Below are 27,843 nucleotides of genomic sequence, written 5' to 3' on the forward strand. Positions count from 1 at the left end.
AGTTTTTTTTTTTTCTTTTGCAAAGAATTTTGGAATTTTAATTGATGTCCCTGTAAAAACATTTAACCTCTCCTGATGACCTGATTGGTGGTTGGAAGCCATCTCCCTTTGAGAGAAATCTGGTGGCTTCACCTCCAGGTTGTACATTGTCTTGGAAAAATTGCCACAGGTTAGAAATGAGCAGGGTGGGAGTAGTTGAAAGCTGGATGTGACCTTGCCACCCTTGGGATGGACCTTTGGAAATCTTGCCAGACCTTCAGCATTAGAGTCTTTCCAAAGGGGCTGTTAGAACAGGCCTACGCACAGGATATTTCTTCAAGACTTCTGCTGTAAGGACCTGGAGAGAGCAAATGTGAGCTCTGAGGATTGGCCATTCTTTGTGAAGGCTCAGCTGGAGCTTTCCATGAGGCCCCCTTCATAAGCCAGGTACTTGTAAACCATTTTGCATTCTGTTTCTAGGGCCTTGTAAATCTATTTTAATTTGAAAAAAAAAAAAAAAAACCCAAAAAAGAAACAACCAAGAACTAGAGACTTTTGTCTAAATGCTTTAGAAAATGTTCTTAGGGGAAGGGCTGTGTTTACTTTAAGAGTGAGATGTCTTTGGTAACATTGGTAGATGACACACACACACAAATATTAAGGGCTTTTTAATATTTATCAAGGCAACCAAATGCATAAAGATCAATTGGAAAAGCTGGAGGATTTCTCTACCTATAGAGAAAACAGGTCAAGATTAGAAGTTAGCTGCCAAGAAAATCCCTGAGAGGAAAAACCATTTAAGGGGATTCACAATTCTGATAGGCAGAGATTTTGTTTTAAAAATCCCTCCCCAGTTTTTGCCAAGCCACAAAGAAACAGAAAGCCAGCTTCTCCCTCATTGAAAAAGACAGAGAAGCCCTGAGTATTAACATAGTAAGAGTATCTCTGGCCTGCTCAAAGTCTGCAATAATAAAAAGGATCACTGTTAAACCCAGTAGCAGGAAAAAAAAAAAAAAAACTACAATTTTAACTCTCGATGGAGTTCATTAGGGAGTTCTCATTGAACATTGGACAAACCGGGATGCTGTGCAAAATTCAGGGCAGGGAAAATCCATCTGTACCAGAGGGTTGGTCGAGGGTACATTAGGGAGTCTTTGTCACCTGTTACAACTTAATGAGGGAAAGATAGTAAGTGAAGCAAATGTACATACATTTCTTAAAGGCTTGCTCCAAAGGGTACACCCATATTTTTATATGCTACGGGTACAGCTTTATGTGTTTGTTCAGTGATTGAGGGGAAGCAAACACAGTTTTCTGGCCAAATCAGTGTAACAAGTGGGGATGACCACCTACCGTGGCCAGCTGAAAAAAATCTCCCTCGAGCTGGTCTGCTTGGTCAGGGGCTCATTTTGTACCCAGCAATAGGTGCCCCTCCTTCAGCACAGTGGACGGCACTTACGCGTGAAACGAAAACACAGAGGAGAACAAAACAGTTGGAGATGCCAGACAAGTGGTTAAATTGGCAGGAAGTCGTGTTGACTCGGTGATCCTTATTTTGAATAAGGTGGTCCTTATTTTGAAGAAATGCAGATGTAATTAGAGAGATTACAGAGGTAGATGGTGATTTTTATAGATCTTATGAAATAGGGTTCTGGATCATTTTAAGGGGCTTACAGGTTGATGGCCCCAGGTCAAGTGTCTGGTTTTAGTCTTCGGAAACCTAAGGATTTTCTTTGCCGTGACATATGTGTCAGTAAAGTAATATTGCTGGAACGCCTGTCAGCTGCTTCACTTAGAAATACAAGCGGAAGTGACTGAGGAAATGAGGAGGAGAAAGGGGGCTGTTTGGGGGCCGACTGAAAAGGATCCTGAATACAGAAAGGAAAAAAAGAAGTGGGTTGAGAAGATGTGTTTGTATGAGGGTGCCCCAAATAGTGGTGTTTGTGGTATGATCAGTGAAAACAGAGACCCCCCCCCCTTTGATCCAGAGACTGGATCAAAGACTATGAGGTAATTGGGAAGGATTGTGGGCTCAATCCGTGTCCCTGTGCCAGTGACCAAGAAATGGGGCAGAGGAGGGGGAAATAGGGGAAGGAAGAAGACAAGAAAGAGGAAAAAGGAGAAAGGAGGAAGAGGAGAGGGAGGGGGAGGGGGAGGGTGAAAGGGGGAGGGAGAGAAAGGGAAGGGGAAGGGTGGGAGAGGGAGGAGGGGGCAGATGGAAAGGGGAGGAGGGAGAGGAAGAAGGAGGGGGAGGAGGGGAGGATGGAAAGGGGAGGAGGGAGAGGAGGAAGGAGAGGACAGGGGAAGAGGGGGAGGATGGAAAGGGGATGAAGGGGGAGGAGAGGGGAAGGGGGGGGAGAAGGGGAGGAGGGGGGAGGAGGAGGGAGAAGCAAAAGAGGAGAAGGGGCCAGGTTTGATTATTGGTGTTAAGCTGTATGGTGCTAATACAGCTGGAGAGACTGTGTAGCCCTCATCTAAACCGCCAGCCAGTTGATGCTTAATAAATATCTGTTGAATATTGAATAAGTTAATAATTTTCTTTGGTGTAGAAGCAAGTAGAAAATGTTTCTTTCCTGACGAGGATTGTTAGCTAATTACAAAAGCAGGTTGAAGCAGAAAATCCTACAAATGATACACACACACCTTTAACAGTTTATTTTTAACTTAAAACACATGTACCTTCATTCACTATTTTTTGATGTGGGGCCAAGGACTTTTCTTTGAGCACGGAGCCCTGATTGTCCTTCTTGCACAGACCGCACCCATAAGCATTATCTAAGGTTTCCATTTGAGTTTCTTTAATGTGGAGTGAGAATGTAAAGACATTTGCAAAGCACCCCGAGTTCAGATGCTTCTCGATTTTTATTATTTTTGCCCCTAATCATTTACAGTTGTCTCATCCACACCTAATTTGCCAGCAGTTTTTTTTTTTTTTTTCTTCTTGGCTACTTGCCTTTATTGGGTCTTTCCAAAGCATTCAGCTTCATTTTTGTAGAAAAAAACCAACAACTACTCTTTCTTTTTGTGCTCTGTTGCGTGGGTTTGTGTACTGTGTGGGTGTTTGTATGTACTTTCAAATCAACTGGCATCAACAGGTTTGGGAGCATGGATGGTTCTGCAGGAACACCACTCTTCTGGTGGGAGCAGAAAGCCACGAGGGTACCAGGGAAGAACCTGCTGGAATCTTTTATGGGAAGCCTGGTAGGAGAGCCATCCGAATGGTAGGCAGAGAGGCTAGGAGGAAATAAAATCGTTTTTTGGAGGGCTGCCTTGGCAAACTGCTACCTATAAAATGATGGCAGGCATTCAGACAGTATTGATTTTTCTTTATGCCTGGCACAGCCCTGCACCTGGACCATGTCCTCATCACTCAGTACTTGACTGTAGGGTTTCCTAGAACATTCTGTACCAAAAAGGATTCAATAGAGTCAAGGTGTGATCACTGGGCTGCCAGCTACTAATTCCTTATGACCCAAGTGGATTGATTCGCCTCAAGGTCACACTGGCCCCCGCCTCCCCACCTCCCCTGGCCAGGGGCTGGAATCCATAACTGCCAACCTGTGGAAATCCTCTTCTTAGAACTGCCTTCCTTTTGCCAGTTCTTTTATTTTCCCCCCAGAGAATTCCAGGATGCACTTAGAAAACATTTCATCGCTGGAGTGTGGCTCACAGCAGCACTTTGCATCTCTTTCACCAGCGACCCTTCCTCCCTCCCCCTGGTTCTTCTCTCTCTCTCACTTCATTCCATCCTTCCATTCTTGGATCCATCGGCTATTTATTGGCCCCAAGGTGGGACCAGGGCAATGTCGACTGCCTGCTAGCTGCAAATATGGATCAGAAACCATTTCCTTGAGAAATCCACCGTTGAAGTAGGGGAATTTACCAAAGGGTGCTATGTCTTAAAAAGCTGAGCCATGAAAAAAAAAAAGAAAAAAAAAAAAAAAAAAAAAAAAAAAAAGCTGAGCCATGATGGACACCTCGCTTTTCCAGAGGGCCTGGTCCAGATAACACGACTGACTGCAATAAAAGCCAAGTTGCATAAACTAGGTGTTTGTAAATCCAGGCTCCAGGTCAGAAACATTCACCCCATGAAAACCAGGCATACCCTTTCCCCGAGCCTGCTAGTCTTGCTTGGGCTCCAGGTTGGTTTTGAGGCCAAGGCCTACCCAAAGGGAGCCGAGTTCAGAGGACACAGGCTCATCAATGTGGGACAGCAGGGAGGAGACAGCAGAGGGCCAAGTGGATTCCGAAATCCCCCGGCAGGTGTGCTTTCAACCTGCTTTGCTCTGAGGCTACCACCTTGTGCTCCACAGATGGTTTGAGATTCATGGGGGGCGGGGAGGGGGGGTCCGGGCCATCAAAAAAGGGACTTAAGCTCAGCATGTTCTGTAAGAGAAAGCAGGAAAATAAATAGAATGCAATTTTTTTTTTTTTTAAATCTTGGGTTTGAAATGGTTAGTTTCAATTATTTTAAAATTTAGAATGTTCTCTAGTGAGGCTGGATAAACTAGGTTTTATCACATGTACTTACTTTCTGATTATTTTTGCAAGGAGAAAGTAAAACAGATGTGTGAAGCCACAGCCTCCGAAGACTGAGGAGGGAAATCAATGTGATGAAATGCAAATGCTTGGTTTAAAGGGGTGTTGTGTTAATGAGGCCCAGGAGCACGGTGGTTGGGGGGTCCAGGCCACGGGGCTGACTGCTGGCATGGCAATCAGCCTTTGCCACTTAGTAGGTGTGCGAGGCCGTTGATAAATGACTTCGCCTCTCTGTGTCTCAATTTCCCCACCTGCAGAGTGGGTATAATAAGAGCGTCTGGTAGGATGGTTGTGGAGATTCAATGAAATTATACCAGTAAGCATTGAGCTCCGGGGTAAACCCTCCAGTCCTCATTGTCCAAAGTCATTTGTAGCCTACCTCCCTGTCCTGCGGCCTCTACTCTTAACTGAGGTCAGAGGAAGGCAGGGGTTGAGCCGAACATGGTGACGGGCCCTCTGAGCAAAGCCTTTTCATCTCTGGAGCGTTTGGCTCTCCTTTGGTAAGGTCAGTATAATTTTATGAGTTTCCAGGTTGCTCCCCAAATATCCCTTGGGTTATAGTCACTGAAGAAGAAAAGAAGTAAGGTTTTGGTTTTTGTTTTGGTTTTTTTCTTTTTCTGTTTTCATGGTCTTGTGACTTGATATGCTCAACTGGCGTTTCGTTCATTGAGGTGATGCCAGGTACACCGTGGCTGTGACATGGTCCACCCTCCCTGGAGTTGAGAATGGGTGGGATGGGGGAAGGGGTTGAGGGGGTTGAACGAGGCAAATTCAGAAGCCCAGAGCGGAGCCCCAGTTCCATGATGTAAATCTTGCACCAAATTTCAATGAGCGTTATTTTCTACAGGAGGAAATGAAATGATGGAGTGTTTAAAATCTAGAACAATACTGGGGAGATGGCATTTTTTTTTTCCCCTGTGTGTTCCGGTGTGAGATGTTGGGTCGTTTCTACTGCAAGGTGAATCGGAAATTCTTGGTAGGAATGTGGCTTCCCCCACTGCTTGGAGGGGAGTATGTGATTTGTTTGCCAAAGGCCTGGTAGCCTTCAATCTGTCAAAACGTTGCAAGCTGGGAGCGGTCTGCCAAAGCAAACTATCAAAGTGAAATAACACACGAGTTGCACACACACACAGACACACACACATGCTCTCCCATTCCCCAAACATTAATTTTGAATTGGGTCAGGAGGAACGAGGATTTGGGCTTGATTGTTGGTGTTTTGAAGCGGTGTGGGCACAGCTCCGCACTACCAATTACGTAGGTATGTGTGAGCAGGGTGGGGTACCCTAACACAGAGTCTACTGAGCAGGGGTGGGAAACTTTCAGCCCTTGGCACTTTCATCTGGCCCCTGGGGTTATATATTGCTCTGGCTGCTGTTATTGCAACCCAAAGAATAATTTCCCCTCTGGGGGAATTTATTCTATTCCATTCAGAGCAGAGCCCATTTAATAACTAAGATTTTATTCCAGAATGAATTTTATTGGGTACCTCTCGGCATTTCAGTTTCACTAGGACCCAGCTCAATGAAGAAAGGAAGCATTTGAACATTGAAATATTATTTGTGTTGCATTTTTGCAACAAGAGGCACCAATAAACATACTGTTGCCATCCCTCGTGTCAACCGTACAGGAATACATTTTGGGGGCATCGCATAGAAATTCAAAAACACAACTGATTTTAATAAATCCCTCACAAAATGACTTTTAAAAGCTCCCAAAGTGATTCCGGGCATTTTTGAATCTGTTAATTCACACTATTTCCATTTATCTTGAAATTTCGTAAGTTGTCAGGATGATGTGAAGTCATTCATTAATTCAGTAAATTAAGCTTTTACTATACAGCAGACCCTTGCTAGATGTTGGGGAGTAAAGCAGTGGCAAGACCAACTCCTTGATCTCATGGAGCTTGAATTCTGGCAAGTGGAGGGAGAAATTTAAACGAATAAAGACTCAGTCCGTGAGATAGTAAGTGCTGTGGAGAAAAAGAAATAGGCTCTTTTGTGCAGACCGGGGGAGGCTTTATGGAAGGGACAGCTGTGGGCAGACACCCGAAAGAGGGGAGAGGACACAGCTGTAGAAGTACCTGGGAATAGAGTTGACCAGGCAACTTGGACGGCCCTTCCTCTGAGACCGAGGAACGCCCAGTATCTTCCCTCCTCGAATCTTTCACTCCTTGTCCTGCCCCAGATGCCCTTGGAAAGTTATGGAAGTACAGCCTGGGATGAGTGGTTGTGCAAAAGTGCTCCTGATTGCATTACAAATATGTGTCTGCAAATACGTGTCTGCCAAGAACTTGGAGGGGCTGCGGTGTAACACATTTATGGAGCTGATGTTTGTTTGTTTTTTTTAACAAAACCACACCAATTTGTTTTTGTTTGTTTGTTTGTTTTTATATGAGTAAACAGTGCCAGAGTGTGTTACCATGATTCAGAGTTGTAGGCACAGGTTCATGAGAGGCTGTCTTTCACCTTGACTCATTTGAGGTAGTCAGGGCAGGTCATGTTATTCCCATTTTGCAGATGGGGAAACTGAGGTCCAGAGAGGAGTTATTTGCACAAGCTCATGTAACTAAGGAGCCTAGACTCCTTAATTGTCATGTGATGCTCCTTGGTTTGGAGGACAAACTGGATCCAGTAAGGATTCGACTAGAAAATACATGTCCTCTTCCCACCAGCGTGTTCACACCCACTTCTTTAGATGCCCCTGCCTCGTGGCTGGAGGACATCTTGGGTGGTCTTCTGGTTTGCCGCCAGTTAATGAGCAGTCTCATTTTCAAGTATCAAAAAGTCTTAAAAAGGGGGTGCCTGGGTGGGTCAGTTGCGTAAGCATCTGACTCTTGATTTTGGTTCAGGTCATGATCTCAAGGTCATGAGACTGAGCCTCACATCAGGCTCCGAGCTCAGTAGAGAGCCTGCTTGAGAGTTCTCTCTCTCCCTCTGGCCCGCCCCTCTGCTCTCTTTCTCTAAAATAAATAAACAAATCTTAAAAAAAAAAAGGAAAAAGTCCAAAAAAGTGTATGTATGTGTGGGAAGGGAGAGCTTTATTGGCTGAATACCTGTCCTTTTAGAAGCTTTAGTTTTAGTGTCCTTCAGTAGTTTTTTGTATTAATCTAAGACATGATAACTTCACCATCTAGACCTGCACCACTAGCTCCCCGTGTGCTCAACAGCACAGATCTGTGTACCTGTGCAATTGGATTGAGCAGAAATAGGGCATCTCCATCATCATAGAACATTCTCTTGGACAACGCCGGCCTAGATGCTCAGCAAGTTATAAACCGACTCTTCGATTCTCTTCATGACTAATTTCATCTTATGCTTTTCTGAATAGATCCTGCTTAGAAGGATTCTGTGTTTAGATATGCTACATTAAAAAGAAAATCTATTAGATAAAAAAAGAAGGTCTAGTCAGATATAAAAGTTTTAGTCCATCATCCAACTCAAAGTGTTGCAAGTGTCTCTCCCCCCCCCCCCCCCCCCAACTGGGATGGTGAGGCCTCAGACACCTGTTGCAGGCAGGGAGAGAGGGGCTGGCACAGGCTCACTTCCCCGCCCTGCCCTCCCTCTGCCATCGTCAATGGCTCCAGGGTAGAGCCGGGGAGAGGAGGGGTAACTGGGCAGAGGGCTTCCATGGCCTTGGTGCCTCTGCTGATCTGGTGTTGCTGACCTTGGGTTGGCAGATGTCTAAGTTCTGTATTCCCCTCTCGTGGCGCCCTTCGGTTGGTCCTTTAGAGAACCTACCCCTCACTTGGGGTCTCCCACTGCACATCTCTTTATGACCTTCCCCCCAGTCCCATACCCCATGGGTATCCACCACACATCACCTAACGTCGGCAAGCAGCCCCTGAGGAGGTCCTTTCTAGACAACCTAAACCTGGCATCCCAGGGTGCCTGCAGTTGATGGGGGAAAAGCCAGCATCTTCTGTCCCTGAAAGCCCCAGAAATATAGGTTTCTCCCCCTCCAGCCCTTTTACCCCACTCTGCCCTCCCAGCCCCTTAGGTTGGTTTTGGCCTTTGGATACTTTTCAGAGGAGAATTGGGCACCTGTCCTTATATGCCCAAACATGAGAGCTCAGATAAAGCTCTCTAAGTCATAGTCCTTCTTGCTTGGCTGGGGGTGGGGGTGGGGGGGCAGGGGAACTCTGCAGCCCAGCCCTTCTTGTTTGGAATGGGTGTGTATGTAATATCCTTGGGCCACAGCTTTGGGGCCTCAGAGCCACAACTCTAAGACAGCAATGGAAGGGATGCATCTGGCACCTTGTCACAGGTCCCTTCACCTGGCTTCCCGTCCCACTGCCCTCTCTGACTAGGCTGTCCTCGTCCATTCTGGGTGGTCTGCTAAAGCCTGGCTAATTTGCATACAAAGAGGGGCTTAGGGTGGCATTTAGGATATTCCGAGATGGTGGGAGCCTTTTCTAACTCCACAAGCCCTAATCCCCATGTTCAGACAGGTTTCCTCATGTCCACCTCCTCACAATGAGTTTTGCTTGGACTGGAACAGTGTTTCACATCTCACAATTGTGTTGGAAACCTCAAAAAGGGTGAAAACCCCAGGGGGTCTTCAGTCCTCGGGGTTAAACCCTAAAAAAGGATCCAAAAGACAACCAAATAGGACAAGGGGCGTTTTTGCAGGGATCTTAAAACAATGGCATTGATGACTTCAGGTCAAGGGACTTTGAGCCTTTTAGTTAATTGACAACGTTTATGGCTCTTCTAATTAGCTGTGTGGGTGTTTTCACCACTGCAACCTTCAGTGATCCTTACAGAAGGTGAGAACATTGAGAGTCAGAGACATTAACTTGCCCGGATCACCCGGATGGCAATGGTGGAGCTGGGATTCTAGCCTCAATGTGTTTGAATCCAAAGCTTCATCTCTCCCAGCAGACCCTGCTGTGTCAGGGCCAGCTGGCTCCCATTCCACACCTTCCCTTTATTTGATGACAAGCCCTAATCAGGGCTGGTGACAGTAGGGCTTAACACAGCTAATCCCACCCATAGAGAACATATGTGACACTAAAAGGCCAAGAATGGGCAGAGGGAAGGCTCCAAGAGAAGCACGGGATATAGGAGAGAGCTTCCCTGGCCAGGCTCAGAGCCCTACTTGTAGCCTGACCTTCCCCACTCCACTAGGGCCAAGCATGCTCTAGCACTTTCTCTGTGTCAGTCCTCCCCAAACCTCTAAGCCAGCTTTGTCCTTGGCCCCATCATACAGGGGAGGAGACTGAGGCTCATGAGGTTAAATATCCTGACCTGGAAACCCTGCTGGTAAGTGATAAAGGGTTTGATCCCAGATCTGCCCCATGCCTTGGCCAGGCCCACAGCCCTGTGCTGCCTTGATGCTGGCCCTTGGCACCTGCCCTGGGTCACATCCCGGGGCGGGGGTTGGACTGTTCTCTCCCCTCTGGTGATGAGGTGGAGCTGCTGCCTCTGGCTGGATGCTGCTGCCTGGACCATACTCACGGCCCTGCCTGTTGCTCTTTTTCCTTCTCAGTGTCCTGGGTTCCCTCCTGCTACTTGGATTGCAGCTCGTCTGCCCACAGCCCTCCACTGAGCACAGAAAGGTAAGCCATTGGTGGTTCAGAAGCTTCTCGCTTCTCTGCACAAGGGGCCGGGGGCACTCCAGTCATTGCCCTGACTTTGGTTCTGTTTGGAGCGGAGTCACCGCTAATCTTGAGAGGAAGCATCGCTAATCTTTATAGAATGTTCCCTAGTCCTCCTGTCCCTCCTAAGACCTTGGAGCTGGTGCCCAAAGTCAGTGTGTGATCTGAGGGCATCGCTGGTGTTGCTGGCTGTGTCCTCGAGAATGGGACCTCGAGGGAGAGGTCAGTGAGGAGACTGCCCACCTGGGAGGGGCGGAGCACCAGCATGGAGCTTTTACCCTCTCTAGGGGCACCTTTTGGGGCAGCGGGTACTGATGATTAGGGAGAGAGCTCTAGGTAAAGTTGAGGCTGTAGCTGTGCAAGAGGAGCCCTGATAGGGAGCCGTGATCTTGGGTAGGAGGACGTAGCCCCTGGCAACCAGCAGCTGGGCATGGAGGGGGCAGGGAAATAAGGACCTGGCCCTCTCTTTCCCCTCCTCCTCCATTTCCAGTTGGGGACTCCCATTAGCTGAGCCCAACCAAAAGAAGACAAAAGTCCCTCAGTGCAGTCCTCAGAGGCCAGCCTCCTAGGCAGCAGGGCTGGATGGAGAAGGGTGGACAGAGTATCTGGGGGGACAAACGGACAGTGTCAAGCATACTTCCCTTCAGGGCTCTGTGTTTTATAGCAAATAAGCTATTTGCTGCTACCTAGACAGGCCGACCACTGTCCTGCACCAGCATAGGTGCATGATAAACGCTTCCTTAGAAACAGATGCATGAGATGACTCCGAGAAGGTCCTCCAAACCCCTTTCTGCTGCCTAGGAACCCCTCCTGTCTACATGTCATGAAATGCAGACACTTCTGAAAGGAATGGTAGGTCAAGGATTTGTATCTGAGTGTGGCTGGGTGGCTTGGAACCCTTCCCAAGAGAGGCATTTCATAGGGAAAGCCCAGGAGAGAAGGGAGCAGACCAGAGAGTATGTGCAAGGGTTGGCCTGGATGTGACCCCTCTTGTGAAGTTCTTAAGGTTCTTGTCTGAACCATTTAACTTCTTGTAGACTGTGGCTTATGTTCTAGCTTTGTTTTTCTGGGCCAGATAGGAACCTGTACTGTACTGTATCCCCACTAGGATGTCAGCTCCGTGACACTGCCACCTTCCCAGCTCCCGGAATACAGCCTGGCATGGTGTAGGTGCCCAATAAAACACTTGTGAAGTGACCAACTGAATGAATGAATGAATGATGAATGAATGGATGAATGGATAGAAACCCTGGCCAAAGTCTAAGCATCATTTTGTTAGAGTCACTTGGAAAGTTATATCTGTCTCACTTTGCTGCATTATCCGCGTTCATAATTTCAAGAAATCAGAGAGGACAACTACTATAGATTGAAAGTTTGTGTCTTCCCCCTAAATTCATAGGTTCAAACCTAATGTCCAATATGGTGATATCTGCAGGTGGAGACCTGGCAGGTGCTCAGGTCATGGGAGGGAGGCCCTGATGAATGGGATGAGTGCCCTTATTAGAGTTAGGAGAGATCTTGCTGCCTGCCCTGTAAAGATATGATGAGAAGAAGTCTGCTACCCAGAAGGAGTCTTGGTTTTCCAGCCTCCAGAACTGTGAGAAATAAATTTCTTTCGTTTATAAGTCACCCAGTCTATGGTACTTGCTTTTAACAGCTCAAATTGACTCTGGCAAAAATGGGCAGTGAGAAGTGGGGGTGCTGCTTTGAGAAATGGGTAAAATGGTGGAGGTGGCTTTGGAACTGGGTGGTGGGCAGGGACCGGACGGCCGTGGAGGTGCGTGCTAGAAGGAGCCTGTGTTGCCACAAGTGGACTTCTCAAGGTGTTTCTGGTACGAGCTCAGAAAAGGAAGCAGAGAGCTGTAGAGAAAGCCTCAGTCTGCTCAGAGAACAGTGATCCCGAACAGAAAAGTGCTGGACTGTGGACGGTGAAGGAGTCTCAGACCGAAATGAAGAACATGTTGTGGGAAACTTCAGGAAAGGCCATGCTGGTTAAAAAATGGCAAAAAAAAAAAAAAAAAAAAAAAAACTTTGGCTGAATTGTGTTCATGTCCCAGTGCTTTGTGGAAGGTAGGGCTTGCAAGTGATGAAATGAGATATTTAGCTGAAGCAATTTCTAAGCAAAGTATGGAAGGAGTGGCCTGGTTTCTCTCACCTGCTTGCAGTAAAATGTGAGAAAAGAGAAACAACTTGAAGCTGGAATTGTTCATTGGAAAGGAAGAGAGCACAAAACTTCAAGATCTGGAACATTCTCAGTTTATTAGTATTGAAGAGAATGAGAAAGTCTTCAGGAGACAACACTAAGGGTGTGGCCCAGAGGCCATTTTTGTTTTGTTTTTGTTTTGTTTATATTGAAGTTCGGTTTATCAACATATAGTATAACACCCAGCGCTCATCCCATCACGTGCCCTCCTCAGTGCCTGTCACCCAGTTACCCCAACCCTCCGCCCACCTCCCCTTCTGCAACCCTTTGTTCGTTTCCCAGAGTTAGGAGTCTCTCACGGTTTGTCTGCTTCTCTAATTTTTCCTACTCAGTTCCCCTACTTTCCCTTATAATCCCTTTCACTATTTCTTATAGTCCCCATATGGGTGAGACCATGTGATGATTGTCCTTCTCTGATTGACTTACTTCATTCAGCATAATCCCCTCCAGTTCCGTCCACGTCGAAGCAAATGGGGGGGGGGGGTTATTAATAAGAGTAGCCAGCCAGCTCACAGAAGCCACGAGATATTTTCCAAGACTGTGGAAGAATGTGAAGAGGGGGTTGCTTGTGCCTGACTCTCCATGTACCTACCACCTCACTTGGCGGTCTCCATGCCCAGCCCTCTCCCCTCGGCTGCTCCAGGTGCTGCTCCAGCAACCAGCTGAGGTGCCCAACGAGCTGCAGGGGCATGGAGGCCTCCCAGAAGAGCCATGATCCCAGGCCCTAAGTCACAGTGGGGACAGGGCTGCCCAAAAGCTGTGGGGGCAGGGCAGCCAGGAGCCTTGGTACCTCAACCTTGCCCCACAAAGCTGCAAGCCAGGAGCACTGTCCCATTGAGTCTGGAGAGTGGAGCATCGAGCCAAAGAGGATTCTTTTTGAGCCTTAAGGTCTAATGAAATATGCCCCCTTTGGTCTTGTCACTCCTTGTTTGGGACTTGTCACTCCTCCTTTCCACTTCTCCCATCTGGTATGGGAATGCCTGTCCTGTGCCTTTCTTACCATTGTATTTCAGGAGGACGTAACATGTCTGACTTCACAGATTCACAGTTGGAGAGCAGATTGCCCCAGGACAAATCATACCTGTGCCTCACCCGTAACTGATTTAGGTGATATTTAGATGGGACGTTGGACCTAGCCTTTAGAGTTGATGCTGGAACCAGCTAAGAATTTGGGGGCCATTTGGATGGAATGAATATATTTTGCATACAAGGACATGAATTTTGGGGGGCCAGAGTAGAATGTGATAAAATGAAATTATTTTTGAAGATTTTATTTATTTGTTCATGAAAGACACACAGAGAGAGAGGCAGAGACACAGACAGAGGGAGAAGCAGGCTCCATGCAGGGAGCCTGATGTGGGACTCAATCCCGGGTCTTCAGGATCACGCCCTGGGCCAAAGGCAGGTGCCAAACCACTGAGCCACCCAGGGATCCCCAATAGACTGAATTTATATGTTGAACCTTAATTCCCAATGTGATGGTATTTGGAGGTGGGGCATTTGGGAAGTGATTTGGCCATGAGGGGATTATTGCTCTTATGAAAGAGATCCCAAAGAAGTCTCTGGCCCCCTCTGCTAGGTGAAGATACAGTGAGGAGCCTGCTGTCTACTAATCAGGAAATGGGCTCTCCTAGACACTAAACCTGCCAGTCCCTTAATCTCAGACATTCCAGCTTCCAGAACTGTGAAAAAGAAATGTATTTATTTACATTTTTTATATTGGCATAATTGCCCCCTCACCCTATTTATGGTATTTTTGCTATAGCAGCTGGCATAGACTAAGACAGCTGTATTTTCATTATTAAGTTATATTATTTATTAATGCTTAAAAGTATCAGGATTATTAATCCTAATAGTTGAATCAATTTTCCAGTATTTCATTCTAGTTGCTCAAGTAGACCATCATAGATGAAAATATTTTACATATGATCAATTTACTTTGCTATTTCACTTAGTTTTTCAGGTTAGCCTGATGACTGACATATACAGCCCGAACAAAAGGTTCACAAATAGGTATTGCCTTCATCTTTCTTAAAGTATTTGTTCTGAGAAATGGGAAAAAAAAGGCTTTCTGAGTTACTTTGGAATGTTACATTTTATTTTGTTTACTTATTTTTAAGGATTTTATTTATTTATTTGAGAGAGAGCACGAACGGGGCAGGGGCGGAGAGAGAGAGGAAGAAGCAGACTCCCCGCCGAGCAGGGAGCCTAATGCAGGGCTCCGTCCGAGATCATGATCCCAGAATCCTGAGCTGAAGGCAGACACTTAATGGACAGAGCCACCCAGGCACCTCTGGAATGCTGAATTTTAAAATTGAGCAAAAAGTATCCTATCTTGACATATGATACCTCCTCAAAATATTGTTGAGAACTTTGCAGTAGATTATTATTATTATTATTATTTTTGCAAAATCATGTATAGATTAATTTACTTGTAGGACATACACTTTAGGACAGTTCTCAAATATAATCATATGCATTTTGGCTGCCAGGGTTATTGTCATTCACCCTATAGAAAAAGGATTCAATGCTCTCTTGAGTGTTGAGTTTCTTCTTGCTGTTTTATTAGAGCCTTGTGGATCTGTGGCTGTCATCCTGCCTGCTAATATCCTAAAAATCCTGACAGCAGTACTAACAAAGATAGCATCCATTTATTTCTGCAACATAAGAAATAGGTATTTGCTAAAACAGAGGTTAGAGATCTTTTGTTTTTTTGTTTTTTGTTTTTTGTTTTTTTTCTAAAAAAGGACCAGCTGTGAGTATTTTAGGCTTTCTGGGCTACAAAGTTTCTGTTATAACTACTCAACTGTGCTTTTGTAGCACAAAGGCAGCCCTAGACAATAGGTAAATGAATGTGCATGATTGTATTCCAATAAAACTTTATTTACAAAAACAGGTGGTTGGCTGGATTTGGCCCATGGCCCACAGTTTGGAGACCACCACTGTGATATCTGATAGAGAGGAGTTAACTGCAAGTATATGTGTTTTGGAATTTAAAGTTGGAAGTGTTTCCTCCTGGAACTTTAAGGAACACAAATGATTTAAGAAAAAAGTCTATTTTTTTCATTAAAACATAGAATTATGATTGCTATCAAATTGGTCTCATTGCTTCGATAAATCATAATTGAATTCCTGCTGACCTATTGTTTCCTGACAAAATCCATTCCCAATTTGTAGCAGAGAGCAGCAGAAAGAATTAGAAAACCATTTATGGTAAATTCTTAAGGGACGGCATTACTAATTTGTGCATATTGCTGTTTAGTTGTATATGAAAACTATCCACCAAAAGTCGCCTCTTTTTCTTTTTCATTACAATAGCATGTCCAACTTTAGCATATGGAAGCATTTCTGCAGTGTAAGTTATTCTGAGGAAAAGACATAATTTGTAAATGCTGTCAAGTAAACTATGCTTTTCTAAATGCAGTTTTGGTGACTGGATGCATCTCTGTATAACTTGTCCCTGGTGCAGGAAAAGGAGACTGTGGTGCAGAGTGTGAGTAGCTCTTTTCAGATATTTCTCTGCAGATGTCTTCCTCTTGCTCCTGCAACAAGGACATGATTACAAGGGATGGCTCAACCTCTGTTCTTAGTTGTTTTCAGTTACACTTGGCAAATGATTATATTTTTAAAACTTTCTGTGGCTTCATTTGCAAATAAGCTAAAACTGGGACCAGGAAAATAAACTTGACCAAGACTTTAATAAAAACCGTCCGTTATTAATAATAAAACTATGTAGATGGTAGAAAGCTTTTACATTAATAAAACTATTCTACTGTGTTGAGCAGTCAACGGACATTGACTACGCAGGTTGCTTTGATAGGTCATAATGTATATGGTCAACACAAGCTGTTTAGGAAAGAGCTGTGAAATGTCATATTTTATTCCTACGAATGAAAAAACATGTAGACTCTAAACACAACTGCATGATGTTTTTTTAAAGTTTACTTTTAAATTAAAAGTAGCACATGTTTTATAAAGAATTTAGAAAACAATGCAAAACTAGAAGAAGGAAATAAAAACTCACTCCTTGGGCCCCCAGCCAAAGAAAAGTGCTCTTCAACCTGTTATTTATAGAAACACTCAAACAAAAAGAATGGAGACACTACAGAATGAAGTAAGGGTGAAGAAAAATATTTGTTTTGCTAACTGATTAACAAGTCACAATGTGAACAGCAGGGGACCTTGTCACGGGTGTAGGGCCCTCCGATTAGTACAGTAAGATGTGCAGCCAATGATCTCAAATTGCCTGTTGCTGTGTCATACAGTTGGATATTGAACAGAAGGCCAATAGAAGGGCAAAAAGAAGTTTTTAGGCTACATAAAAGTTCTCAGATCATTGCTGCTATATTCAAGAAGAAGGAAGAAAAAAACTGTAATGCTTTTAGGTGAAAATATATGGAACTATCTTCATGATTTGAGGTGGGGAGGAATTTCTTAAACAAGACATCAAAAGAATTAGACTACATTGAAATCAATAACTTTTGCTTATCAAAATATATCATTAGGAAAAGAGTGGAAAGATAAGCCATAAACAGTGAGAATATGCACAATAAGACATTTGACCAAAGATTAATGTTGAGAATACATATAAAAAAAAAAAACCCTGCTGATCATTAAGAAATTTAAGCATTCCAGTTTGAAAATGGACCAAAGACTTGAATACACAGTTCACATAAGAGGGTATTCTTATGACCAATAAGCATATGAAGAGGTGCTCAATCAAAATCATTAGTCCTTAGGGAAATACAAATTAAAATGAGATACTACCAGAATGGCTTCAAATGAAAAACACCAACAGTACCAAGTGCTGATGAGGATGTGGAGCAACTGGAATTTCTGTTCATTGATGTTGGGAGTCTAAAATAGTGGACCCCTCTGGAAACTGTTTGGCAGCATCTCTTAAAGCTAAACATATGCCTATTCAGTGACCTGACTATTGTACTCCTAAGTATTTGCCCAAGGGAATATGGGTGCATGTATCCACCAAAATATGCATAAAAATGTTCTAAGCAGTGTCATTTACAACTACTCAAAATTGGAAATAATGCAAAAGTCTATCAACAATAGAATGGATACAAGATAACACTAGACAAAATTAAAAAATAAACTGATTCCAGCCAAAATGGAGTGGATTTACCCTCCCGTCTAGAACAAGAGCAAACCGTCCAAGAAAGAGCAACAGGGACTAGTTTTCCTACCTGCTCCCCAAAACAACCCAAACCAACATATATGAAGCAATGGTTTTCAAACTATAGATATTGGTCAGCATAAGACAGTGGTTTCTCAGAGATGGGAAGCAAATGAGTTAAACCCTAAAATTTTCCCAGCTTGAGAAAGTTTCCTACCCTTGGAGTGAAGTGGAAATGGGAACCCAGGCAGAGCCTGTTGGACTCCTTGATTTGAGGAGCTTGAGAGTCCAATGACACCATGGTGGCAAGACTCTGCAGGACAGAGTATCAGAGAGCCGAGCAACACTGAGAGGATAGGAGACCCACATGGATTCTCATCAGGATGCAGCACAGGACTGATGAGCACATGCCTGTGATGCAACAGCCCAAGATTAAGAAAGAACTATGAAAGAATTGAAAGGAACACTATCCAGCACTCATGCAGCACCAGAAATAGTGACTCCTCCTAGCAGCCAGACTCTAAAAGCTCACAATCCAAGGGACACTGGAGAGAATATTCAGGAAACTCTTGCCATGGTCCTGGGGGGATAATTGACCCTAGAGTGTGCATTACTTTGGACCTAACTAACAAATCATAAAAGTACTACAGGAAAGGATCAAACCGTTGCTAAGTAACTTAAATTCTAGCACAAAGTTCATGAATATAGGAACATAAAAATATCTAGCACTCAGAAAGGTACAATTCAAGATGCCTGACATTTGGTCAATGATTACTAGGCACTCACAGGAGCAGAAAAGTACCCCTGTTCTTCATAAAGAGGACAACAATCAATTGAAACCAACTCAGAACTGACCCAGATTTTAGAATTTGGAAAAAAAAAGGTATTAAAAGCTAATAAAAACATTAAAAGGATATTTAGATAGTATTTCACAGATTCATGAAGTGAAATAGAACCATGGAAGATATTAAAAATCCTTATCGAACTTCTCAAGTTGAAAATGACAAAGTCTGAAATGAAAAATACGCTGGATGGGATTAATGGCAGATCTGACAGTGTAGAAGAAAAGATAAAAATGAACTTGAAGCTGTAACACTAGAAACTTTCTGAAACAAAACACAGAATGAGAAACAATTTTTAAAAATACACAGAACATCCATGAGCCCTGGGACAACTTCAAGTGGGCTTACATGCGTGTAATTAGAATACTAAAGGAGAAGAGGTGGGAGGGAGTGGCATAAAATATATATATATTTTAATTAGAAAATGTTGGGACACCTGGGTGGCTCAGTGAGATTGGACATCTGCCTTCGGCTCAGGCCATGATCCTGGAGACCCAGGATCAAGTCCCACATTGGGCTCCCTGCATGGAGCCTGCTTCTCCCTCTGCTTGTGTCTCTGCTTCTCTCTCTCTCTCTTTCTCTCTCTCTCTCTGTGTCTCTAATGAATAAATTTTTAAAAATTTTTTAAAAGATTAGAAAATGTTTCAAATTTGATGAAAAATATGAACTTAGGAATATCCATAAACCCCAAGCACTAGAAACATGAATAGCACCAAGTCACACCATAATCAAGTTGTTCAAAACTAGTAATAAAGAGAAAAAATTCAAAAGCCCTTAGAGACATGTTATACACATAGAAACAAAGATCAAGAGACAGCAGATTCCTTACCTCCTGCCACTCATGTGAGGGAAACAACATCTTTAAAGCACTGAAAAAATAAAACTGTCAATCTAGAATTCTCCACTTAGAAAAAATATCTTTCAAAAATAAAGGTAAAGACATTTTTTTCCAGAAATACAGATGCTGTACTAACGTGTGCACCACTAGAATTGTTACAAGAAGCTCTTTAGGCAGAACGAAAATGGTATCAGGTGATATTTGATCTCCACAAAGGAATTCAGTGCACTAGAAATGATAACTACATAGATAATTATATAAAGTTTTAAAGATTTATTTTATTTTTTATATTTTTTAAAAAATGTATTCATTCACGAGAGACACACAGAGAGAGGCAGAGACACAGGCAAAGGGAGAAGTAGGCTTTCTTTGGGGAAGCCCAATGTGGGACTCAATCCCGGGACCCCGGGATCATACCCTGAGCCAAAGGCAGATGCTCAACCACTGAGTGACCCAGGTGTCCCAAAGATTTATTTATTTTAGAGAGAGAGAATGCACACACAAAAGGGGGAGAAGGGAGGGGAGAGTGAGAGAGGCAGACTCTTCACTGAGTGTGGAGCCCCATGTGGGGCTTGATCTCAGACCCTGAAATCATGACCTGAGCCAAAATCAATAGTTGGATGCTTAACTGACTGAGCTATCCAGGTGCCCCAAGAGAGGCCCATCCAGAATTTGAATAAATATATATGGTTTAAAAAATTATTTAAATATCTTTTGAAGGTTGACTCTTTAAATTAAAAAAATAATGAGTCAGGGAGTGTATGTAAAGTGTTAATACCAGAAGAGGATAAATGGAAATCCAGGATTATAAGGTTCTTATAATACATTAAAATTGTATCATATTACTTGAAGGCAGACTGATGAGTTAAAGATGTCTACTATAAACCCTAAAACAACCATTAAAGTAACAAAACAGAATACTTTAGCCGCCAGTCAAAAAAAGAGAAACAATAGAATTTATTATTATTATTTTCAAATAATTCAAAAGAAGATAGAAAAAGAAAAAGGAATCAAAGAACAGATGGGACAACTAGAAAATAAACAGCAAGTTGGTAGACTTAAATATGATTATATTAATATTCACAAAACAACTCAAAGGCAGAGATTGATGATTGGATATAAAACAAGACACACAACTGTGTACTGTCCATAAGAAACACATTTAAACATAAAGACACACATAGGTTAAAAGGATGGAAAAAGATAGGCCATATTAACACTAGTCAAAAGATACCTGGACGGACCTTGTTACCATGAGATAAAGTAGATTTTGGAGCAAAAAATATTGCCAAGGATAAAGAGGGTCCTTTCTTAACAAAAGGAGTCAATTTATCAAGAGGACATAATAATCCTAAACATTTATGCACCTAATAATAGAGCTTCAAATTACTGAAGCAAATCTGATGTAACTACAAGAAGAAACAGAGGAATCCATGAGTATAGTTAAGAGATTTTGGTATGCCCTTCTAATATTGATAGCACACATGAACAGAGAAATCAGTGAGAATGTTAAAGAATTGGCCATGACTTTCAACCAGCTTGACCTAGTGACAAGCTAGGATGTTCTACACTTGTAGAACATCCTTCAAACAAAATCAGATACACATTTTTTTCAGGTGCATGATGAACTCTTACCAAGATAGGTCATATTTTGGGCCATAAAACAAATCTCAACAAGATTTAAGTCAGTTTGTTCTCTGATCACAGTGGGATTCAATTAGAAATCAATAATGGAAAGATATCTAGAAGATTCCCCCAAGTTTGGAAATAAAAAAATCTAAATGATCCATGGGTCAAATAAGAAATGAAGGGGAAATTAGAAAGTATTTGACCTGAATGAAATTGAAAACATGAAATATCAGAATTGTGGAATGCTGCTAACACGGCACTTAGAAGGAAATTTTTGTAACTAAATACCTTTAAAGATAGAAAGACCTCAAATCAAAGACCTCAGATTCTGCTATAACAACTAGAAAAAGATTAAATTAAACTCAATTAAACTCAAACTAAGAAGAAAGGAACTAATAAAGGTCAAAACAGAAATCTATAAACTAGAAACAAAAACTTTGGAGAAAACCATTTAACCCAAAAGCTAGTTCACGGACAAGATCAATAAAATGGATAACTCTTGAACCAGAGTGTTCATGAGGGGGAAAAAAGGAAGGAAAACACAAATTACAGTTCTCTGGAGACACAGAGTGGTGACATCACTACAGATTCTGTAGATGGTAATAGAAGAATAAGGAAATGTTATGAATACATTTATTTCTATGTATTCAACAACTTAGATGAAAAAGATAAAATTTGAAAGATACAAATTACCAAAGCTCCCTCAAGAAGAATTCCATCAAAAGGATATTTCTGCATTGATTAAATGAATGGTATTTGTAGTTAAAAGCCTTCCTACAAGGAAAATGCCGGGTCATGATGACTTCATTAGTAAATTCCTACAAACATTTAAGGAAGCCAAAATGCTAATTTTATACAATCTTTTCCAGAAAATTGGAGAGGAAGAAAACTTCCCAACTCCTTGTGAGAGTGTTATATACCAAAGCTAAGTAAAGATACTACAAGAAAACTGTAAGTAGTTATCTGTCAGGAACATAGATACAAAAATTCTAAATATAATTTTAGCAAATTATTTTTAAAAAATAATTTTAGCCAATTAAATTCAACCTTACAGACGTGCTAATATGTCATAGATAAGTGGGTCTTATTCCAGGAAAATAAGGTTGGTTTAACATTTAAAATGAATCAATGTGTTTCATCATATTATCAAACAAACAAACAAACGAAAACCCCAAACACCATATGATTATCTCACTACATGCAGAAAAGTTTTGACAAAACCTGACCTCGGTTCCTGATAAAAAACTCTCAGCAAAGTAGGAATAAAAAGAAACTTACTTTAATCTGATAAAAGACATACACCAAAAACCTAGAGCTAAGCCTACTTAAAGGTGAAGGAGTGAATGCTGTCCTTGAAAGACCAGGAAAAAGACAAGGATGACTTCTCTCCCTACTTCTATTCTACATTTTAGTGGAAGTTCTAACTGGTGGAATCAGGCAGTGAAAAGAAATCAAATGCATCCAGATTGAAAAGGAGAAGTAAAAATGTCTTTACTTGAAAGCAGGAAAATTGTAGAAAGTCTGGTAAGGGTTATGTTATTGGATATAAGATCAATATGCAAAGATTCAATCATATTTCTACTTAATACCAATGAGCCATAGAAAAATTACATTGATAAGAGCATGAGAAATAAGAAATCCAAAGGGCTAAATCTGATAAAGAGATATAAGACCTGTATACTTACAACTACAAAATGTTGAGAGAAATGACTTAAAAAGTAGAGAAACATACCATATTTATGAGTTGAGAAACTCAATGGTGTTAAAGTAACCATTCTCTTCAAATTGATCTATGGATTTAACACAATTCCAATAAAATTCCCAGCAGACTACTTACACAAATTGACAAACTGATTTAAAAGTCCTTATGAAAATGCAGAGGTTCTAGAATAGCCAAAGCCAATTTCAAAAAGAATAAAACTACAAGAGTTATACTATCTAATATTTATATTACTATGTAGCCACAGTAATCAAGATATCAAGTTATTGGTGTAAAGATAAATAAATAGAGAGTGGAACAGAATGCAGTACAGAAGTAGACCCTCAAGATATCAAGTTATTGGTGTAAAGATAAATAAATAGAGAGTGGAACAGAATGCAGTACAGAAGTAGACCCACAAATAGATGAACAACTTTTTTTGGACAAAGATGCAAAGGTAATTCAGTGAAGAAAGGAGAGTCTTCAACAAATAATGCTGGAACAAGTGGATATTGGCACACAAAAGAATGTACTTGGATCCATACCTTGCACAATATACAGAAAATAACTCAAAATGGACTACAGATCTAAATGTAAAACCTAAATCTTGAAATCTTGTAGAAGAAAACAAAGGAGAAAAACTAACCAAAGAGGGAGGAAAAACTAACCAAAGAGTTATTATTTTTTTTTTTAGATACAGCTCCAAACTCATAATCCATAAAACAAAAAGTTGACCAATTGGACTTGATCAAAACTACTACTGTTCTAGGACACTCTTAACAGAATGAAAAGACAAACCACAGACTGAGAGAAAATATTTACAAATCATATAATTGACCAAAGACTTGTATCCAGGATACTTAAGGAACTCCCAGAACTCAAAGTAAGGAAAAAACAACCTAGTACAAGAGCAAGCAAAAGATTTGAAATGATGCTTCATCAAAGAAGATAACTGGTTGGCAAGTAAGCTCATGAAAAGATGCTCAACATCTTTAGTCATTAGGGAAATACAAATTGGCAGATTGAAACCACAGTGAGATATGACTCCACACCCAGTAGAGTGGCTAAAATGAAAAAGATTGATCATCCCAAGGCCTGATGGGAATGTGGAGGACCTGGTTTCCTCATATACTCCTAATGGGAATGAACAGTGGTAGATGACTTTGGAAAAGAGTTTGGCAGTTTCTTAAATAGTTATATGCGTACCTACCGTAGGGTCCAATATTCACTCAAGAGGAAAGGAAATTTGTCTCCATACATAGATTTGTCCACGAATGTTCATAGCAGCTTTATATGCCATAAACTGGAAAGAACCCAAATGTCCATCAACAGGTGAATGAATAAACAAACCTTAGTTTATCCGTACTAAGAAATCCTGCCGCACGATAAAAACGTAGGAGCTATTGGCACATGCTGGAACATGGATGAACCTCATTATAAGTATGCTGAGTGAAAGAACCTATAGAAAAAAGTGGACATACTATGCTATTGCATTCATATAAGCTTCCAGAAGATGTAAACTGGTTTGTAACAACAGAAGTCATATCAGTGTTTGAGAGGATAAGGGATTGAGAGGAAGGGAGGGTCACCAAGGGGTCCAAAGAAACTTTTGGGGTGATGATATGATGGTGATGGTTTCATGGTGAGTATGTATCAATAATCTCATCAAGGTGGACACTTCAAATATGTCTAATTTATTGTGTGTCAGTTATACCTCAGCAAGGCTGTTAGAAATAAACCGACATTAGCCAACTGAATGAGTTTCATGGGATTCCCACGCTGAACTCACTGATCAATTTTTCTTATCGAGCATATGATGCCAGCCACAAAAGCATCTACGGTATGATTCCATTTATATTTATTCAAGAGCAGGCAAAGTTGATTTGTGGTGAAAAGAAAATCGGAGTAATGGATACCAACAGAGGGGGGTGAGATTGACCAGTGAGGGGCACAAAGAAACCTTCCAGGAGGTTGGAAATAGTCTAAATCTTGATGAAGTTGGTGGTGATTGAGGGCTTAAAAGTAATCAAAATTATCTATATACAGTAAGCGTACTTTACGCACTTTATATATCTTTTTTTGAAGATTGTATTTATTCATGAGAGACACAGAGGGAGGCAGAGACACAGGCCGATGGAGAAGCAGGCTCCATGCAGGGAGCCTGAAGTGGGACTTGATCCCGGGACTCCAGGATCACGCCCTGGGCTGAAGGCAGACGCTCAACCACTGAGCCACGCAGATGTCCCTGCGCTTTCTATATCTATTACCTTAAAAAAGGAGGAAGAAAAAGAAGAAGACCACACAGTGCATCAAACTGCCCATGTGGAAGTGGTGGCGGGAGTCTTTGGAGCAGTGTGCGACTGTCCTTTGAGAGCAAGCAGGAAACAAAGATGCTCTTCAAAGAACAGCATAGGGCATACTCATTCGTGAGTGCCCAGCGAGAACCCTTCTAGAATTGGAAGCTGGCTCTAAAGCAGGCACTGTGTTGTTCCCAGCTGGTATTTGTCAGGCCTTCTGTTTCTAAGGGCATAAATAAATATAACTGAGTGCTTCTGCAAAATTAAGAGTATTCTCACTCATGAAAAATGAAGAAATTAAAGTAAAAAGACCTTATTAAGGACCGGAAAAAATGTCAGTATTCACTGGTTCATGCTGTGCCAAATCTCTTGGATTCAAATCCAGGGGCAGAAAAATCCGATTCGCTTCTGTGACAAATGGAGCTGAGAGCTTAAGACTTGGAGCTTGGAAAGGCCTTTGCAACGTAGCAGAAAGAGCGCCTCTTCAAGGTTTTAGTTTGGGCACGATGGGGCCGTCCTGGCCTCTTAGCCTCTTCATGTTTAGGGTCAGGATTCCCATCAGATCTCTGCTTTTTTTTTTTTTTCCTGAGGATGTTGATTACCTGTGACATGAAGTGGAACTCAGAGTAAAGGACTCCACCTGGAACCTGGCGTTGATGTTGGGCAGTGCTGGCTGACTTCCTTGACCGTGGGCCTTTGGGGACCTCTGTCTTCTCGGTCCTTGGCTGACTCAACTCGAATTGGTTTTTCATCCTCCCAGTCTGGGGCCAGGAAGACTAGGAGGAAGCCCTAGCTGTCCTCCTCCCCAGCATGGTGGCCCTTGCCTTCAGCCACATTTGTGAAACCTTGCCTGTTTCAGATCCCTCCATCTCTGGATTTGAAAGGAGTTGTTAGCTTGAGGAAAATTGCCAAGTCAAGGAATGAAACATGAAAGACCTAGAAAAACTTGGGTCGCATACCCTATTTGTAGAAGTTTGTGAAGATGCTGAGGGATCGTCCAAGGAAGCAGATGCTGGGGGTAATATAAATTGGGGGAACTGAGGCAACCACCCCACATTTTTCATCACTCTTTTTTTTAAAAAATGATTTTATTTATTTATCCATGAGAGACACAGAGAGAGGCAGAGACACAGGCAGAGAGAGAAGCAGGCTCCATGCGGGGAGCCCGATGTGGGACTCGATCCCAGGACCCTGGGATCACGCCCTGAACTGAAGGCAAACGCTCAACCACTGAGCCACCCAGGCGCCCTATCTACCCCACATTTTTAATGGCAAAAGGGTTTTGAGTGTTGCTTCCCTATGACACCCCCTGGCCTGATTTCTTTAAATCACTCTTTTGATATTTACCCCTGATAGCGGGGGCAAAAAAACCCTTTGTTTTCTATATTGTGAATGTTATTGTGAATATTTATTATGTTCTAAGTATTTTTTCTCCTTCACCGAAACACACACAATCCAAGTTTATAAATTCTTTCCTTTGGAAATTTCTAGTTCCATTTGTACTAGTATCTAAAAACAAATACCTTATAAATTTGTTATTGTCTAAACAAACTCTAATAATACCCATATCACAAATGTGATCTTAACTAGAAACAAGCAGTTATACAGAATAGATTTGTGTGTGTCTGCATGTGTGTTTTGACCCTAACAAAGTGGTTTTGGGACTATTGATGGTCCTAAGAAAAATGAGTTTTCTATGTACTTTGATTTTTTTTTCATGAAATTTCCATTCCCTCCTACACTTACACACACAGAACCCAAGCCATAAAAAGGTGTTTTTAAAATAACTTCTAAATTCCCCATTATGTTATGTTTCCAGGCCAGATTACAGTTAAAACAAAGTTTTGACAGACAGAATAACTTATCACTTTGGCCACAAATCTTGGTCTTTGGAAAAGAAAATGACTTGTAGTACAGATCTTCCTGAACTTACAATGGGGTTACATTCCAATAAGCCCATCTTAAGTCGAAAATGCACTTAATACCCCTAACCTACCGAAAGTAATAGCTTAGCCTCGTCCACCTTCAAGTGTGCCAAATGCTCATATTTGGGCAAAACCATCTAACACAAAGCCCATTTATAAGAAAGTGTTGAATAGGGCGCTTCAGTGGCTCAGTGGTTAAACGTCAGCCTTCAGCTCAAGTCAGGATCCCAGGGTCCTGGGATCGAGTCCTGCTTTGGGGGACTGAGCTCCCTCTCCCTCTGCCCCCTCCCCCTTGTGCATGCTCTCTCTCTCTCTGTGTCAAATAAATAAATAAAATCTTAAAATGTTGAATATCTCCTGTAATTTATTGAATACTATACTGAAAGTGAAAAACGGAGTAGTTGTCGGGGGACAGAATGGTGGTAAGTGTATCGGCTGTTTGTCCTCATGACCTTGAGGCCAACTGCGAGCTGCCACCGCCCCTGTCCAGCATCTTGAGAGAGGACTGTGCCACGTATCACTAGCCCAGGAAAAGATCCAAGTTCAAAATTCAAAATACAGTTTTTCCTGAATGCATGTCCCTTTCCCACTGTTGTAAAGTTGAAAAACTGTAAGTCAGGGACGATCTGTAGAGTCTTCAGGCACATCCTTGTGTGTATGTCATTGGTCCACCTTCTTCTCGGAATTTGGCAAGTGGAATCCCTTACATGCCAACTGGCTTCCTTTCCCACCACAGGATGCTCACCCCTTGGTTAGTTTGGAGAAATAGAGAAGTCAATGTCCGTTTGTTCCTAATTTTATTCTCTTTGTGCTGTTTATATATCTGGTGCATGTTTTTGTTTATGGTCAAGTTCATTTTTTCCCTATTAACTCATCAAACACTTATCAAATCCTTGCTATGTGAAGTTGTACTCTGAAGCCAGCCAGCCTCGTTGATATCTGCTGCTTACTTAATTCTGGACCTTGGGCAGGTGCTGTGCCTCAGTTTTATCATCTGTAAAATAAGGATGATAATAGTACCTATCGCATACGTTATTTTAGAAGATTTCCTGACTTGTCTGTGAAGAGTTTAGGATGTTGTCTGAGCCATCGTAAACAGTCTGTGTTATTGTCATGGTTTGCTGTTGTTATGACAGATGACAGCCTTGTGCTTCATACCGGGCAC

General features: G+C 42.2%; 1 protein-coding gene across 2 annotated transcripts in view; it reads left to right on the top strand.

Moving 5' to 3' along the window:
* THSD4 (thrombospondin type 1 domain containing 4) overlaps positions 1 to 27,843 on the top strand; it is a 564,963-nt gene that overhangs the window by 22,805 nt on the left and 514,315 nt on the right. For both annotated transcript variants that reach the window (XM_025472293.3, XM_049104441.1), the window contains exon 3: positions 10,009 to 10,078. In XM_025472293.3, the coding sequence (XP_025328078.1) occupies positions 10,009 to 10,078 (70 nt within the window). The remainder of the gene's footprint in view (positions 1 to 10,008; positions 10,079 to 27,843) is intronic.

The sequence above is a fragment of the Canis lupus genome, chromosome 30, assembly GCF_003254725.2.
Source record: "Canis lupus dingo isolate Sandy chromosome 30, ASM325472v2, whole genome shotgun sequence".
Taxonomy (NCBI): domain Eukaryota; kingdom Metazoa; phylum Chordata; class Mammalia; order Carnivora; family Canidae; genus Canis; species Canis lupus.